The sequence below is a fragment of the Leucoraja erinacea genome, chromosome 3, assembly GCF_028641065.1.
Source record: "Leucoraja erinacea ecotype New England chromosome 3, Leri_hhj_1, whole genome shotgun sequence".
NCBI classification, from domain to species: domain Eukaryota; kingdom Metazoa; phylum Chordata; class Chondrichthyes; order Rajiformes; family Rajidae; genus Leucoraja; species Leucoraja erinaceus.
In genome coordinates, this window is record NC_073379.1 from 56,429,454 (window position 1) to 56,445,359 (window position 15,906).

The 15,906-nt window shown below is 41.9% G+C and overlaps 2 protein-coding genes across 4 annotated transcripts in view; one reads left to right on the top strand and one right to left on the bottom strand.

Moving 5' to 3' along the window:
* Nucleotides 1–12,091, bottom strand: part of LOC129695625 (nuclear cap-binding protein subunit 1) — a 59,156-nt gene extending 47,065 nt beyond the window's left edge. The window contains exons 1-6 of one of the 2 annotated variants that reach the window (XM_055632746.1): nucleotides 11,864–12,091; nucleotides 8,189–8,274; nucleotides 7,706–7,806; nucleotides 5,042–5,198; nucleotides 4,175–4,282; nucleotides 1,921–2,042 (exon numbers count right to left, since the gene is read on the bottom strand). In XM_055632746.1, the coding sequence (XP_055488721.1) occupies nucleotides 1,921–2,042; nucleotides 4,175–4,282; nucleotides 5,042–5,198; nucleotides 7,706–7,806; nucleotides 8,189–8,274; nucleotides 11,864–11,897 (608 nt within the window). In that variant the 5' untranslated portion in view covers nucleotides 11,898–12,091. Of the gene's footprint in view, nucleotides 1–1,920; nucleotides 2,043–4,174; nucleotides 4,283–5,041; nucleotides 5,199–7,705; nucleotides 7,807–8,188; nucleotides 8,278–11,863 lie in introns of both variants that reach the window. The other variant, XM_055632745.1, reaches the window with a different exon arrangement.
* Nucleotides 12,071–15,906, top strand: part of LOC129695626 (thiosulfate sulfurtransferase/rhodanese-like domain-containing protein 2) — a 29,240-nt gene continuing 25,404 nt past the window's right edge. The window contains exon 1 of one of the 2 annotated variants that reach the window (XM_055632747.1): nucleotides 12,071–12,250. In XM_055632747.1, coding sequence (XP_055488722.1) covers nucleotides 12,128–12,250 — 123 coding nt within the window. In that variant the 5' untranslated portion in view covers nucleotides 12,071–12,127. Of the gene's footprint in view, nucleotides 12,434–15,906 lie in introns of both variants that reach the window. The other variant, XM_055632749.1, reaches the window with a different exon arrangement.

Here is a 15,906-nt window from a genome sequence, read left to right on the forward strand (position 1 = left end):
ACAGTGTGAGCTGTGAGAAGGCTACTATGAAGCTGGTGGGTGACTTGGATAGGTTGGGCGAGTGGGCAGATGTAGTATAAATGTGAGATTATCCAACAGGGCAGATTATTATCTGAATGGTGTCAGATTAGGAAAAGGGGAAGTACAACTAGACCTGGGTGTCCTTGTGCATCAGTCACTGAAAGTAAGCATATAGGCACAGCAGGCAGTGAAGTAAGAAAATGGCATGTTGGCCTTTATAGCGAGAAGATTTGAGTATATGAGCAAGGAGGTCCTATTGCAGTTATACAGGGCCCCGATGATCCCACACCTGGAGTATTATGTGCAGTTATGGTCTCCTAATTTGAGGAAGGACATTCTTGCTATTGAGGGAATGCAGCATAGGTTCACCAGCTTAATTCCAGGGATGGCAGGACTGACATATAATGAAAGAATGGATTGACTGGGCTTTTATACTCACTGAAAGAATAGATCGACTGGGCTTATACTCACTGGAATTTAGAAGGATCAGAGGGGATCTTATAGAAATATATAAAATTCTTAAGGGATTGGACAGGCTAGATGTAGGAAAAAAGTTCCCGTTGCTGGGGGAGTCCAGAACCAAAGGTCACAGTTCAAGAATAAGGGGTAGGCCATTTAGGAATGAGATGAGGAAAAACTTTTTCACACAGAGAGTTGTGAATCTGTGGGTTTCTCTACACAAAAGGCAGTGGAGGCCAATTCAACGGATGTATTCAAGAGAGTTACCTAACGGAATCAAGGAATATGAGGAGAAAGCAGGAACAGGGTACTGATTTTGGATGATCAGCCATGATCATATTGAATGGCGGTGCTGGCTCGAAGGGCCGAATGGCCTACTCCTGCACCTATTTTCTATGGTCGATACAATTAGATCTACAGAAGACCAAAAAAATTAAATGCCAAATCAACAGTTATTGTGGAAAACACATTTTTCCAGTGTAGGTGGTAACATATTGACATGGACATAAGATTAACTGACTAACGAGAAATGGAGAGGTGGCACAAATAAGTCATTTTCTGATTCACACTGATGCTGGACTTCTTGCTGTTTATACAAATGACTTGGATCAAAAAAAGACAAAAGTGTAGTTGATAAATTCGCCTATGACTGAAAGATGGATAGGAAAGTAAGTTTAAACAGGACCTAATGCAATTGCCAAGGGATATAGGAAAGATATAGAACGGGTACAGATCTGGCAAATGTAGTATAATTGAAAAATTGTGAAATGGACCATTTTGGGTAGACAAATGAGAAAAATACTATTATCTAAACAATGAAGGAATATATATATATCCAAGTTAAAGGGATTTGAATACCCAAGCAGACGACTCACAGAATACTAATCACCAGATATTGCAAGTAATTAGAAAACTAATAGAATATTATTATTTACTACTAGGGCAAATTGAAAAAAGTTACCAGAAGGAGGTTACTTGTGAGACCACTTATGGAATACTGTACAGTATTGGTCTTCTTATAAATGGAAGGGTGTATGTGTATCTGAGGCAGTTTACAAAAGTTTTACAAGACTGATGTATGAGGAAAATTTGAAAAGGCTATGCTTGTATCTAATGAAGCTTGAAAGAATGAGCAGTGACTAATTTGAATCAGATAAGATTATGAAGGATCTTGACACGGTGGACATGAAGATGTTTCTTTTTGTATGAAATAGGAGATCACTGTTTTAAAATAAAGCGTTATCCCTTTAAGACAGACGAGGTGAAAAAAGACAGACGAGGGGAAATTATTTTCTCTCACCCAGTTAATATGTAAATGCCTAAAAGAAAATCAAATACTAAATTGTATGCATCAATATATTAATATTAAACTTATTTTAATTCTTGGTTGTAAGAAGAATTGATAGATTGGTTTATTTTAAGGTTAAAATGATCACTTACGTCAGATAACTTTCGACCTGCAAAAGAATTCGATCCATCTCTACATCCTTTTTCTCATAGAGCTCCTTTCCAACCCAGGGAAGGGCAGAAAGCATTGCATACACATACCAGTCAGAGCGAACCTAAAGAGAAGTCCAAATAAACACAAGTATTTAAACATTTTTACAATACAAATTAACATTTACTGTCAAAAATATTGAGAGAAGGCATAATTTTCTTAACGTGTAAAAATAGATATCAAAGCAACAGGAGATTTCCATTGAAGCAACTATATGGCTTACAATGAAGTGACAATAGGAAAATAAGAGTTTCTTTTGGTTATGTATTCTACTTTAAGTTAGCTGTAAGTAACAAGTTGAACTGGTATCTAACTTCCATCAAAATATTATAAAACATTCCCTTGTGCTTCTCAAATAAGTTTAATGTGAAAAAGACATTAAGAGAGACAGAATGTTTAAGAAGGAACTGCAGATGCTGGAAAATTGAAGGTAGACAAAAATGCTTGCGTTTAAAGGGGCCTGGAAAATGGAAGTCATGGAGTCGACAAAGAGTGTGTAAAGTATCTTGAACATAGGTAGGAAAGGATTTAACCAGGGGGGGGGGGGGAAATAGGATGTAGTCAAGGTATGTGGAAATAAGTTTGGCCGGACACGAACAGACAGAAACAATGGGTCTGCCAGGACAGTCAGGTTTGTGGATTTTGGGGAGAAGGTAAAATCGGGCCATTCGGGGCTGGGGAACGATGAGATTGGAGGGTTGGGAGGGCAGGGAGCTGGAAGTGATGAAGTCAGTGACAGTGTTAGAGATCATGGCCTGGTGCTCGTCTGTGGGGTCATGGTCCAAGGATAAGTAGGAGGAGGTGTCTGAGAGTTGGCGCGTGGCCTCAGCCTTGTAGAGATCAGCACGCTAGACTACCAGGGCACCTCCCTTGTTGGCAGGTTTGATCACCCAGTTAGAGTTGTTGCAGTGAGTTGAGGACTGAACGTTCAGGGGGGGGGGTAGAGTGATAAGGGTAATAAAATGGACAGTGGAAGAGGAAGGATAAAAGGGAGCTGAGTTTACAAAGGAGGGGAAAGGAGCAGGGTAACAGGAGGCCCCATCAAATCTTTCCACACCTTTCTACTTTCTGTAGGACCATTCCCCTCCCCCCCAGCTCCTCTGCTACCCAATGTGCCGTCTGCCCAAATACATTCCTTGCAACCACTGATATAACACTTGCCCCAAAACACCGCTTCTCTTACTTCAATCCAGTAGCCCTTCCAGATAATGCAAAGGAGAATGTGCATCTCTTCAAACCATGTCCACTGCATTCAAAGCTTCTGATTTGGGCTCCTTTACATCAGCAAGACCAAGTGTAGACTTGGCAACGGTTTCAGCGATCACTTGCACTCTGTCTGCTAAGGCCTGCTGGATCGCCCAGTTGCTAACTATTTTAACTCCTCTTCCCGTTTTAACCTTTCTGTCCAGCCTCTCCATGCTACAGTGGAGTCACACATAAGCTGGAGAATCAGCACCACATATTCCACTTGGGTAGTTTATAATCCAATGACATAACCATTCAAGTAATAACCACCCACCCGCTCTCTTTCCTGTGTTCCCCAACTCCTCCCTATAACATTTTGTCCATATCCCTTATCCCCAGATTTATATTTCATTTCTCCCCTCATCCGACATCCTTTTGTCTCCCTTTCACCTCTGCTTAACAAGTCAAGTCAAGTCAAGTTTATTTGCCACATACACATACGAGATGTGCAGTGAAATGAAAGTGGCAATGCTCGCGGACTTTTGTGCAAAAGACAAACAACAAAACAACCAAACAAATTATAAACACAATCATAACACACATATTCTTTTACATAATAAATAATAGAAGGAAAAACGTTCTGGAGAGTTAGTCCCTGGTGGGAAAGGCGTTTACAGTCCGAATTGCCTCTGGGAAGAAACTCCTTCTCAACCTCTCCGTTCTCACTGCATGGCAACGGAGGCGTTTGCCTGACCGTAGCGGCTGGAACAGTCCGTTGCAGGGGTGGACATGCCAAGCTCTTTTTTGCCTCCACCTCACTATCCAATTTTCTCCCCATACTCAAATCAGACTGAAGATGGGTCCTGACCCCAAACGTCATCTGTCCATTCCCTCCACAGAAGCTGTCTGACCTGCTGAGTTCCTCCAATACTGTTTTGCAAAAAAAAATCCATCTGATTACAAAGAGGAAAAAATCCCAGCAGAAAACACCATTTGATAACAATTTCCTACCTGTGGTATATCCTCCTCTTGCGTTATGTTGATAAAGTTTTCGAACATTGCCACCATGGATGGAGCAGCAATCACATGACAATTCACAAGATCAGACAGAAACCGAACCTGCACAAGGAACGCATCTTAATTGCAATAAAATTGTTTTATTTTTTAAGCTAGCAGCCAATTTCAAAAATCGGCTGCATTCTATTGAAACCTTCAAGCATTTAATTTCCGCTCAAAATATTACTTTTAGCCATTTAAGAAATAGAAAGCAACTTTCCCACTTGCATCAATAGCTACATAATACATTTTCTCAAAACGAGTAATCATGTATCTACTTCTGCTGTCAAAATTCCTCGAAATATATACTACAGTGTAACAATGACCTTCATTTCATGATCAATGCACGATAGTTGAAACTGAAAGTTTGCATTATTCCGTGTTGTTATATGCCACCAATGATATTTGTTTATACAGCAAGCATTTTAGAGAATACGATACATGTAATCAAAATATGTTTTTAAAAAATACATTAAAATGAGATACAGGTATAGCCCCAGATAGTATAAGTAAAAAGCTTAAACCATGAGAAAAGAGAAGTATGAAGACCAATGGCCACAAACTAAGACGTTGCAAATATACAGAATGCTGCAAGTGCTTGTCATTCACATTGTGCTCATCGGCAACATCACAATCATCATATTTCTAACAGCATTTATTCACAACGATTGTTTTTTAGTAGAATATGGGGTGTAAAGAAAGCGTTTCAGAGAGCTTTGTTGTTTTTATTTAAATAAAACTTATCTAACGGCAAACATGGCACTACAGTCAAGATTTTTGGAGCAGGATGTTGCAGCCATTACAACAGAAAAGTTGACTTACAGAAAAAACTGCCTCGGTGTACAAATTAGCTTTCAAACTTTCCTTCAGCTGTCTGATCATCGATTCGACAAATTCACCACCGAAGTTGTAATTCCTGGCATTTAGTAGCCCAACGAGTGTTGTGTATACAGGTAATTTTTCAGGAAGCTGTCTTGCTCTGTAGGGAAGATATTATGTCAAACAATGAACTAGGTATTTTATTATTGTGATAGAAAGTTATGTATTGCCATTACAGTAAAAATTGTTAAACATTTAGTGAGATGGTATTAAGACAAATAAGTAGTACAATGATACTATCAGCGGTAGATTTAATTACTTTCATAAAAACTTGTGTAAGTGTGCGCAAACAAAAGGCTGTAAAGAACAATTGCATTCTGTTTTGGCCACCCTACAATAGGAAAGATGTCATTAAGCTGGAAAGAGTGCAGGGAAGACTTTGCCAATTTACAATCAGACAAGTTTGGAGGGAAATGGATCGAATGCAGGTAAATGCAAAACTTAGATGCAGTATCCTGGTCCGTACATACAAGTTGGGTTGAAGAGCCTGTTATTGTGTTGTATGACCTTCAGTTAATGTTAAAATATCTCCAGCAGCCTATACACAAACTAAGTACTATTGGCAAAATTACAGGCAAATTTTCTCATCAAAAGTTATAATTTTTAAGAGATACAACATGGTAATAGACCCTTCTGCCCACTGAGTCTACACCGACCATCGATCACCCATTCATACAACCACCCCCACCACATATTTGGTGAATGTTGGAGGAAACCGGGATACCTGGAGAAAACCCACACTGTCACAAGAAGATCCTGCAAACTCCCCACTAAAGCACTCAAGGTTAGGATCGCACCAATGTCTCTGGGGCTGCAAGACAGCAGTTCTACCAGCTATGCTGCTACAGTGCCCTCCATAATATTTGGGACTAAGGCCCAATTTATTTATTTATTTATTTGCCTCTGTGCTCCACAATTTGAGATTTGTAATAGGAAACAAAAGGCACATGTGGTAAAAATGCACATTGTCAGATTTTATTAAAAGGTCATTTTTATACATTTTGGTTTCACCATGTAGAAATTACAGCTGTGTTTATACATAGTCCCCCAATTTCAGGGCACCTTAATGTCTGGGACACATGGCTTCACAGGTGTTTGTAATTGCTCAGGTGTGATTAAATGCCTACTTGATGCATGTATAAGAGAGCTCTCAGCACCTATTCTTTCCTCCAGTCTTTCTATCATTTTTGGAAACTTGTATTGCTGTTTATCAACATGAGGACCAAAGTTGTGCCAATGAAAGTCAAAAAAGCCATTATGAGACTGAGGAACAAGAATAAAACTGTTAATAGAGACATCAGCCAAACCTTAGGCTAACCAAAATCAACTGTGTGGAACAACATTCAGAAGAAAGCACTAGTGAGCTTACTAATCACAAAGGGACTTGCAGACCAAGGAAGACCTTCACAGCTGATGACTGAAGAAATCTCTGTATAATAAAGAAAAATCCCCAAACACCTGTCCGACAGATCAGAGACACTCTTCAGGTGTGGATTTGTCAATGGTCACTGTCCGCAGAAGACTTCATAAACAGAAACTACACAGCAAGATGCAAACCACTGGTTAGCTGCAAAAATAGGATGGCCAGGTTACAGTTTGCCAAGAAATACTTAAAAGAGCAACCACAGTCTGGAAAAAGGTCTTGTGGACAGATGAGACAAAGATTAATCTATATCAGAGTGATCGCAAGAGTGAAGTACAGAGGAGAGAATGAACTGGCCAAGATCCAAAGTATACCACCTCATCTGTAAAATACGATGGTGGGGGTGTTCTGGCCTGGGCATGTATTGCTGCTACAGGTACTGGCTCACTTATCTTCAGTGTTGATACAACTGCTGATAGTAGTAACATAATGAATTCTAAAGTGTATAGACGCAACTGCTCAAGTTCAAACAAATGCCTCAAAGCTCATTGGCCGGCGGTTCATTCTAGTACAAGACAATGATCCCAAACATACTGCTAAATCAACAAAGTTTTTCAAAGCTAAAAAAAGGTCAATTCTTGAGTGGCCAAGTCAATCACCCGATCTGAACCCAATTGAGTATGCCTTTTATATGCTGAAGAGAAAACTGAAGTAGACTAGCCCAACCTGCATAAGCTAAAGATTACTCTAATACAAGCCTGGCAGAGCATCGCCAGAGAAGACACCCAGCAACTGGTGATGTCCATGAATCACAGTTTTCAAGCAGTCATTGCATGCAAAGGCTATACAACAAAATACTAAACATGACTACTTTCATTTACATGACATTGCTGTGTCCCAAACATTATGGTGCCCTGAAATGGGAGGACTATGTATAAACACTGCTGTAATTTCTACATGGTAAACCAAAATGTATCAAAATTATACAGTGATGAAATCAGTGCATATGTCCACCAAAATACCTTAGCTAGCTTTGGTATTTAAAAGGTAATTTGGGATAAACACAAACTGCTGATTTGCCAATCATGCTCGTATTCAATTGTTGAATATAAATAATAATTTTCCAATCCACATCAGGAATAATTTATATTTATTTAGTTGCACAGAAATGAATTTACAATTTGAAATGTATAAATGATTAAATCAAGTTGCCTCACACACAAACTACAAAGTATCCAACTTACACGGCACAAAGTATTCTCAAGATTTTACTTTTATAGTTTGGCAAGTCAGCTTCCAAAACACCGGCCAAACCTTCCAGATTGCTCTCCAATGAGGAAGTGCTCTGCAAATCAAAACATATATATTGATGACAGGAGCCATAATGTGAAAAATCTCAAGAATAAAAAACACACAAAATATTTCAAATTACTACTAACAAATTATTCACTGTAGATAATTACAACCAAGAGAAAATAACTTGCATTTATATAGTATCTATTATGCAACATACAAAGTAATCACTTTGAAGATTTTTGGCAGTAATAAATGCTCATCACTTAGTTTGTGATTGAAGCAGCATTATGTCTGAAAACATATATACAGTAGGTACTCTTAATAAGTAGGTACTTTTGACATTCCTTCCCCATGATTTCAAAGCTTTCATTTTATTCTATAATAAAAATCATTCCAATCATCTGAGATATAAAATAAGTGATAAACTGTACTTTTTCTCCCACGCGACATATCAAAGACTCCAATCGGTCTTCAATTTCAATTGGTTCAGATGTCCTCCTCCGTTTGTGAGGTGTTCCTGCTGTGAAACAAGAGAGCCATCATTAATTCTGTCTGCTCTTTTGATTGAATGTTGTGCCACTGTGTAACGTGTAAGTTTCAAATTGCAATGTTCAAATTATAAAGGTCATATTCTTCAACTTTCTCTAAAATCCCCCGCAGTACAGAATTTTTGATTTACTTCACGTGAAACAATATCTAATTTCAAACCCTTACAGGCACAGAAATCGCTATCAAAACATGGGGGAGAACAGGGGGGACACAATTTCTTGGCGGACGCTCGCACATGTGCACACTCACACACACGCGAGGCTTCAGCTGTGGGCCCTGTGGACGGTAATTACGGGAACGACGGCCCAGGCTTATGGCCAGCGCGGAGAAACAGCGCTAGCTCCACGGCTCCGGACTGGTGTCCCGTCAGTCCAGGCAGGGCTGTAGGTTAACCCGGTGAGACAGGCAGAGTTGAGCGGGACACCAGTCCGGAGCCGTGGAGCTAGCGCTGCTTCTCCGCGCTGGCTGTGAGCCTGGGCCGTCGTTCTCGTAAGTCCAGGCAGGTAAGTTCAGGCAAGTAGGTTAACCTGGCGGGAAAGCCAGAGTTGAGCTGGGTTTAACGCTGCTTCTGTGCGCTGGCTGTGGGCACCGCTCCCGTCTGACTCCCAACGTCTCTGGCCATCCCCGGGCGTGGGAGGGGGGGCAGTGGCGGTTTGGCAGCGATTGCGGTGCCGGAGACCCGGGATCGATCCTGGCTGAGGATGAGCCGCATGTCTGTGTCCAGGGCTACCGAGTGTTTTTCGCTTGTGACCCTATGACCTGGGCATGCGATTCAAACTCCGCTCTATGATCTTTGCTCCACCTGGACGTCTCCCTCCTCCAATCATTGCGCTGAATTCTCATGTCCAGCACCCCCCGGGATTTTCGCCCCTATTCGGTAACCATGATCATTAGTTCTAGATTCTTCAGGCTGGGAAATTCTCCCCATACCTAGAAACAAAGAACTGCAGATGCAGGTTAATTCACAAAAGGACATAAAGTATGAGAGTAACTCAGCAGGTCAGGCAACATCCTTGGAGATCATGGATAGGTGACATTTCAGGTCAAAACCCTTCTTTAGACTCCACCCTCTCATACCTAGCCTGCTTCACCCCTTGACAACAAACACCATTTTTTAACGTATTTAAATGGAAATTGTCCAGGCATGATAACACAAAGACCCTAAATAAATTTGAAATTGATGCTATGCTATGCATAGCTACCAGCCTAATTGGAAAATGTGCACATTTTACATTAACATACAGGGACTGACAGGGTTGTGGTGAGATGCATTGCGTATTGAGCATAGCAGAGCAGCAGAACCTGAAACAGTGGACTAACCATGATCTCATTGTAAAGCACAAAATGTTGGTGGAATTCAGTGGGCCAGGCAGCAATATAGAGGTAATGGGCAGGCGTTTCCAGGATGAACCCCTCTTCAGACTAACTGGAGTGGGGGGGGGGGGGGGGGGGGGAGAGAGAAATCTAGACAAGAAAAGTGCGGGTAGTACAAAGGCTGGCAAGTGATAGATGCATACAGGTGGTTGGGTTGGGTTTGGGGTGGGTGTGGAGGCCAAAGATCTTAGAGCGGTGCAAGATAGACCACTCGACGAAAAAGCCGTAGTAGGTCATGGGTAATCTTTAGCGCCATTTCCGTAACCGGCTTCCGTCTCCACTGTAGTATCTTTGCATTGGTCACGGCGTCTTCATAGTGCTATTATCTTACCAAACACCACACAAATCAGGTGATTATTTTGATATTCCTGCCTAGTCTTCCATATCAACATTGAACATACAAAATATTCCTATTAGGAAGGAGCTCCAGAAAATCCTGCACCCACTCAAGCCATCTCCCCCCCCCCCACCACGAAAAAGACACGGAGCGATCGCCGGCCCCCTTGTTATTTTGCTAAACATCTATTTCCTTTCGGTGATTTTTTTTTTAAAATTTCCCCATCACCATTTCTGTACTTTTTCGATAGCTGCCATGACCCGTTTGATGTCATCCTTCGCCCTGCTCCTGGTCTCGACACAAAAGGCTGGAGTAAATCAGCAAATCATGCAGCATCTCTGGAGAAAAGGAATAGGTGATATTTGGGGCTGACTTTTTCGATAGCTGCCATGACCCGTTTGATCAAAGAGTCAAAGTATCCTTTATTTTCATTCAGGCCTTTCGGTCAGAACAAAATTTCGGGCCCTTTGCCCTGCTCCTGGTCTCGGCCCGCACCGATCTGCCATGGGTGTGTGTTTATGTGTGTGGCAGAGCCTGAGGGGAGAAGCGCCAGCACCAAGAGCGAGTGAACGCGCGAGCAGACGGATGAAAGCAAAGATCATAGAGCGAAATAGGTGACATTTCGGGTCGATACCCTTCTTCAAACTGAGTCAGGGGAAAGAGGAACCAGAGATATAGACGGTACTAAGGACAAATGAATGGAAGATATACCTATATCTCCCGTTTCCCTTTCCCTCGACTGTCAAATATCACCTATTCCTTTTCTCCATAGCTGCTGCCTAATCCGCTGATTTACTCCAGCCTTTTGTGTCTGTCTTCTGTTTAAACCAGCATCTGCAGTCCTTCCCTGTACAAGGTATGGTGCCTTTTTAACTGAACGCATGACTGAAGTCGGGTTGGGTCAAAGATAGGGTCGGGAAATGGCGTTACTGAAATGGCAGGAGTTACGCTCCGTTGCGTACTACATGTCAGTCCATTGGATTTTGCAAGAGTGGTCCATCTTGCTCCGCTCTAAGATCTTTGGTGGAGGTGGGGTGGTGAGCCATCTGATGAACAGACGGGTGGTGTCAATGACAAAGGCTGGCAGTGAAAGGGAGACAAAAGTGGCAAATAAAGAGTTAAGCGGAGTGAAATGTAAAGCTGGAGGGAGGAATGTGCATGGAAGGCAACCGAGTAGATAGAATAATTAATTTTAGCATGGGGCAATGGAGTTATAATGAAAGACATATTTATGTATCTCTCCAAAATATTTTACTTTCAGTTTTTGAAGTAGGTATTAATGCAAAAGTAGTAAAATACTGGAGTCAATTTGCACATGTTTCCACAAACAGCTTTATGTGCAGATGTTTGAGTGGCAATATGAAGGATTATAAAGTACAAACAAAACCAATGTGTTAGGACACTCAGCTGGTTGAGCAATGTTTTGTGGAAAGGAAAGCTGAATTAACACTTTATGTCAATAACCCAACATCAGATCGGAGGATTTTGATGACAATAATCCATCTCCTTGTTCAAATTAGATCCATGGAATATTTTACATTAGCTGAGAGACGTTGCCTCGTTTTAAACTTTCAATCAAAAGGCGGCAAATCCGCCAGTTCAGTGCACCTTTGGCGCTGCTCCGGAGGGGGAGGTGGAGGGATTAACAAGGAGCCCGCGGGAAACATCGCCAGGGAATGATTGCGGGACGGTCTTCAACCGGGGAGAAGCCTCTCTGTCCACGTCTCCGTGCCAGCTGAAGAGTAGTCGGCCAAATGGGGCGTCGTCACGGAAACCGGCCGTGAGGCGGCAGCCCCTAGTCGCACGGACATCGTGTACTTACTTCTACCGCTCCGCTTTCACCTACCGTCATTATCGTCGCTATGCCGCCTCCTCGACATTTCTATCCGGCCGTCGGATCAACGTGAAGGGCTGACTGATTTAAGCTAATTGTCCACTCGTTACCTCCCTCCCTCCCCCCGTGTAGCGCGGCGGCGGCGGCGGCGGCCAGGAGCAGCAGCAACAGCAGCAACGGTGCAGCGCGGCGGCGGCTCACCCCGACTAATGGCCGTCTCCTCTCACAACCTCTTCCGGGGCACCTGAAACCAACTCCTTCCGGCCGCGCCGCCGGATGGTTCTTCTCCTTCTCTTGCCCGGCGCGTCAGCGGCTACCGGGACTCCTGCTCCTGCGCCGGGACACGGCAGCTCGTCCTGTTTACTTGTCTGTCTGTCTGGACGGACCGACGGACAACGCGTAGGTTCATTTGCCCCCCGGGCGTGCGGTGCGGTGCGGTGCTAGGCCGCCGCTGCTGCTGCCATGGAGACGTTGCCTCAGCCCGGCTGCCTGATGCCGGCGCGCGGCAGCAACGGCAACGGCAACGGGAGCCCGCGCTCGTCCCTCCACAATCGCCCGCACCGAGGGCCGGCCCACAAACGGGTGAGCGTCTGTCTGTCTATCTACCTACCCAGGGCCAAGCTAGTCCTCTCACTAAGTAGACCAGAGAGCTAGCTGCAGGTGGTGATGGTGGTTTACAAAAACACAAAGATGTTGGAGTAACTCAACTGTCTGAAGAACAGAGAGTGGTGAATCTCTGGAACTCTCTGCCACAGAGGGTAGTTGAGTTTCGTTGTCTCTGTACTGTACACTGACAATGACAATTAAAATTGAATCTGAATCTGAATTGAGGCCAGTTCATTGGCTATATTTAAGAGGGAGTTAGATGTGGCCCTTGTGGCTAAGGGGATCAGGGGGTATGGAGAGAAGGCAGGTACGGGATACTGAGTTGGATGATCAGCCATGATCATATTGAATGGCGGTGCAGGCTCGAAGGGCCGAATGGCCTACTCCTGCACCTAATTTCTATGTTTCTAAGAAGGGTCTCCACCCGTTCGTTCGCAATACAATACCGTTTATTTGTCATTTGAACCTCACATGAAGTTGGCAGAGATGCTGCCTGCCTCGCCTGTTACTCGAGCATTTTGTGTCTACAGAGTAACTCAACAGATCAGGCAGCATCCACGGAAGAGGCCGGGACCCTTCTTCTTAAGCTCTGACACGTCGCTTATCCATGTTCTCCAGAGATGTTGCCTGACCCACTGAGTTACTCCAACATTTTGTGTCAATTCATCTCACCATTGCATTGAGCTACAATGCAAAGGACTATATTCTGCACTCTATTCCTTCGCCCTACCTTTTGCACTGAATTTGGCTCAATTGTATTTATGTGCAGTATAGTATTATCTGATTTGATTAGATTTCACCCTTCATTGTATCTAACTACACATGACAATAATAATCCAACACCTAGCGAGGTTTTGTGGCAATTCAAACATCCCAATTTTCCCATTTAAATGTTTTTTACTCATTTAAATGTTTTTTATTCATTTTGCCACTCACTGCCACTTTATTGTTTATTTGATTTCTAAACGCTTGAATTTACTTCCATTTCTGAAGTAGGTTTGTTTTTCAAATATTCGCTCTTCTGTACTTTCCGGATAAAACAAATTGATCTGCTTCACTATAGGGGGGTTGCACGTAAGGTCACTGGGTCATAGGGCTTGACGCTCAATCCATCTGGAGGACATCCGTCACTTCCGGTATATGTTATTAATACAAGAAACGCGTACTTTCCAACCTGTTAAAAACCGTCAAAAAATGTTGAATTTTTGCACTGAAAAAAATTGTGGGAGTCGGGGTAAGTGTGAGAGACATGTACCCAACTTTAGAATTCCAAAAGTGAAGCGGCGAAATGAAGGTATAGAGAAGGCGGAACTGAAGGGACTACAGCAGCTAAAGTGCTTGGTAAACATTGGCCGTGCAGATATCGGAATTGAAAATATTGGAAATTATCGCGTTTGCTCATTGCATTTCATCAACAGTAAGGCATTATTTGTGTTTTTTCTTGATTCCTTTGGTATCTAAAAATTTTCAGAAGTGATAAATCTGGCTAAATTTTTCTTCAGATACGTTTTCATTTTGTATGTAAAAACCCACGAGAACCATGGGCGATTTAAAAAAAATTACAGCCAGATTTATCACTTCTGAAACTTTTTAGATGCCAAAGGAATCAAGAAAAAACACAAATAATGCCTTAGTTGATGAAATGCAGTGAGTAAACGGCCAATGTTCGGCAAGCACTCTGGCTGTTGTTGCCCCTTCAGCTCTCGCTTCTATCTACCGTCATTTCTCCTCACTTTTGGAATTCTTAAGTAGGCTAAATGTCTCACACGCTTATCCCGATTTCCATAATTACTTACAGCGCAAAAATTGACAATTTCAGAGGGTTTTAACGGACCCGCTATGCTGGAAACAATGGTAAGTGCCTACCTGCAGTTCATCGCGTGTACTCCATTTGGAGTAGCGTAGCAACAGTACGGGTCATGGGTCGTGACCCGACTGCCGTGAAACCTCCCTATTGTCCATTCTCGAGGAAAGTGAAACTGATAAATGCAATTTGAAACATTTTTTGTTTCATTGTGTTGTATTTACCTGGCTCAAATAAGGTCATTAAATGTCGTTGAAATTAAACTTTAATTCTGTATCCATAGGTTCTGAGTTATTTTTAAATGGTCTAGATTATTGTCTGAGGTACAGTGCAAATCATTTGCTGCATGCTAACCAGTCGGAGGAAAGACAATACACGATTACAATCGAGCCATTCACAGTGTACATATACATAAAGGATCATGTTTAGTGCATGATAAAGCCTGTAAAATCTGATCAAAGAACTTCCGTAGTATTCTCAACATATGCAGTGGTTTGTTTTTCAAATACCGTTCTGAATTGTTAAATATAATCTTGGGTCAATCTTAGGTGGAGATAATTAATAAATGTGAAATAGATAGTACATGTATAGAAATACGTATTGGACTATTTGCTGCCTTTCACTATTTGTCCAGGGAGAATGCCATTTCATTCTGTACCTTTCAGAAAGTTTCCAAGACATAACTTGTGCAAAAGATGGATACAAAGTTTCTTACTGAACTGTTGCCTGGGGTTATTTATGTCGTAGTAAAATGTACTTATTTACTTTGAAACATAACATGGTAGGTAGGTGTAGCACACTTCAAAATAACATATGTGTAAGAAGGAACTGCAGATGCTGGTTTAAACCGAAGATAGATACAAAAAGATGGAGTAACTCAGCGGAACAGGCAGCAACTCTGGAGAGAATGAATGGGTGACATTTCAAGTCGAGACTATTCTCTCCAGAGATGCTGCCTGTCCCGCTGAGTTACTTCAGCTTTTGCGAAGGCTAGAAGAGATTAATGATTATGACAGTAAACAATTTGATTTCCATTTTACAAACTAATTTCCAAAATGTAGAGATCAAGTCTAGTTTTCCACCACCTGTAGATGATTGCTATCATCCCTTCATGTCTCTGGCCTCCCACCCCTTGATAATCCTGCCAATTTAAACTAACCTTTCCTCCTACCTATCTCTACATTTTGTAATTTGTATTATTTCTTAACCGTTAACGGCCTCAATGGAAGATTGTTCACCTGAAACTAATGTTTCACACATGCCTTGCCAAAGTTTTTGCAGTATTTGCTCTCTTTGTTTTGGATCTTGATGGGTTTTATATTGTATCTCCTATGAGATTTAATTTGATTATATCCTGAGAGATACAATACATAATAAACATTATGTTCGTGCATAAAGCTATAATGTTTTAGTGTTCCTTTGTCAGATTTTTAATCTGTAGAACCACTCTGATTTGTCTATGTGATCTAAATTCACCAAAAGTTTGATAAGATTGGCTGTTGTTATAATGCGTTCATCTGATATTTTTTGAAATGTTTTGCATATTGCAATTACAAACTTTTCATATTTCTACTGTGCATTAACTAGTGAAAATAGTGCCTGCTCAATAATCTGTTCCTATTTAGAAGATTTTGCATCTTGCTTT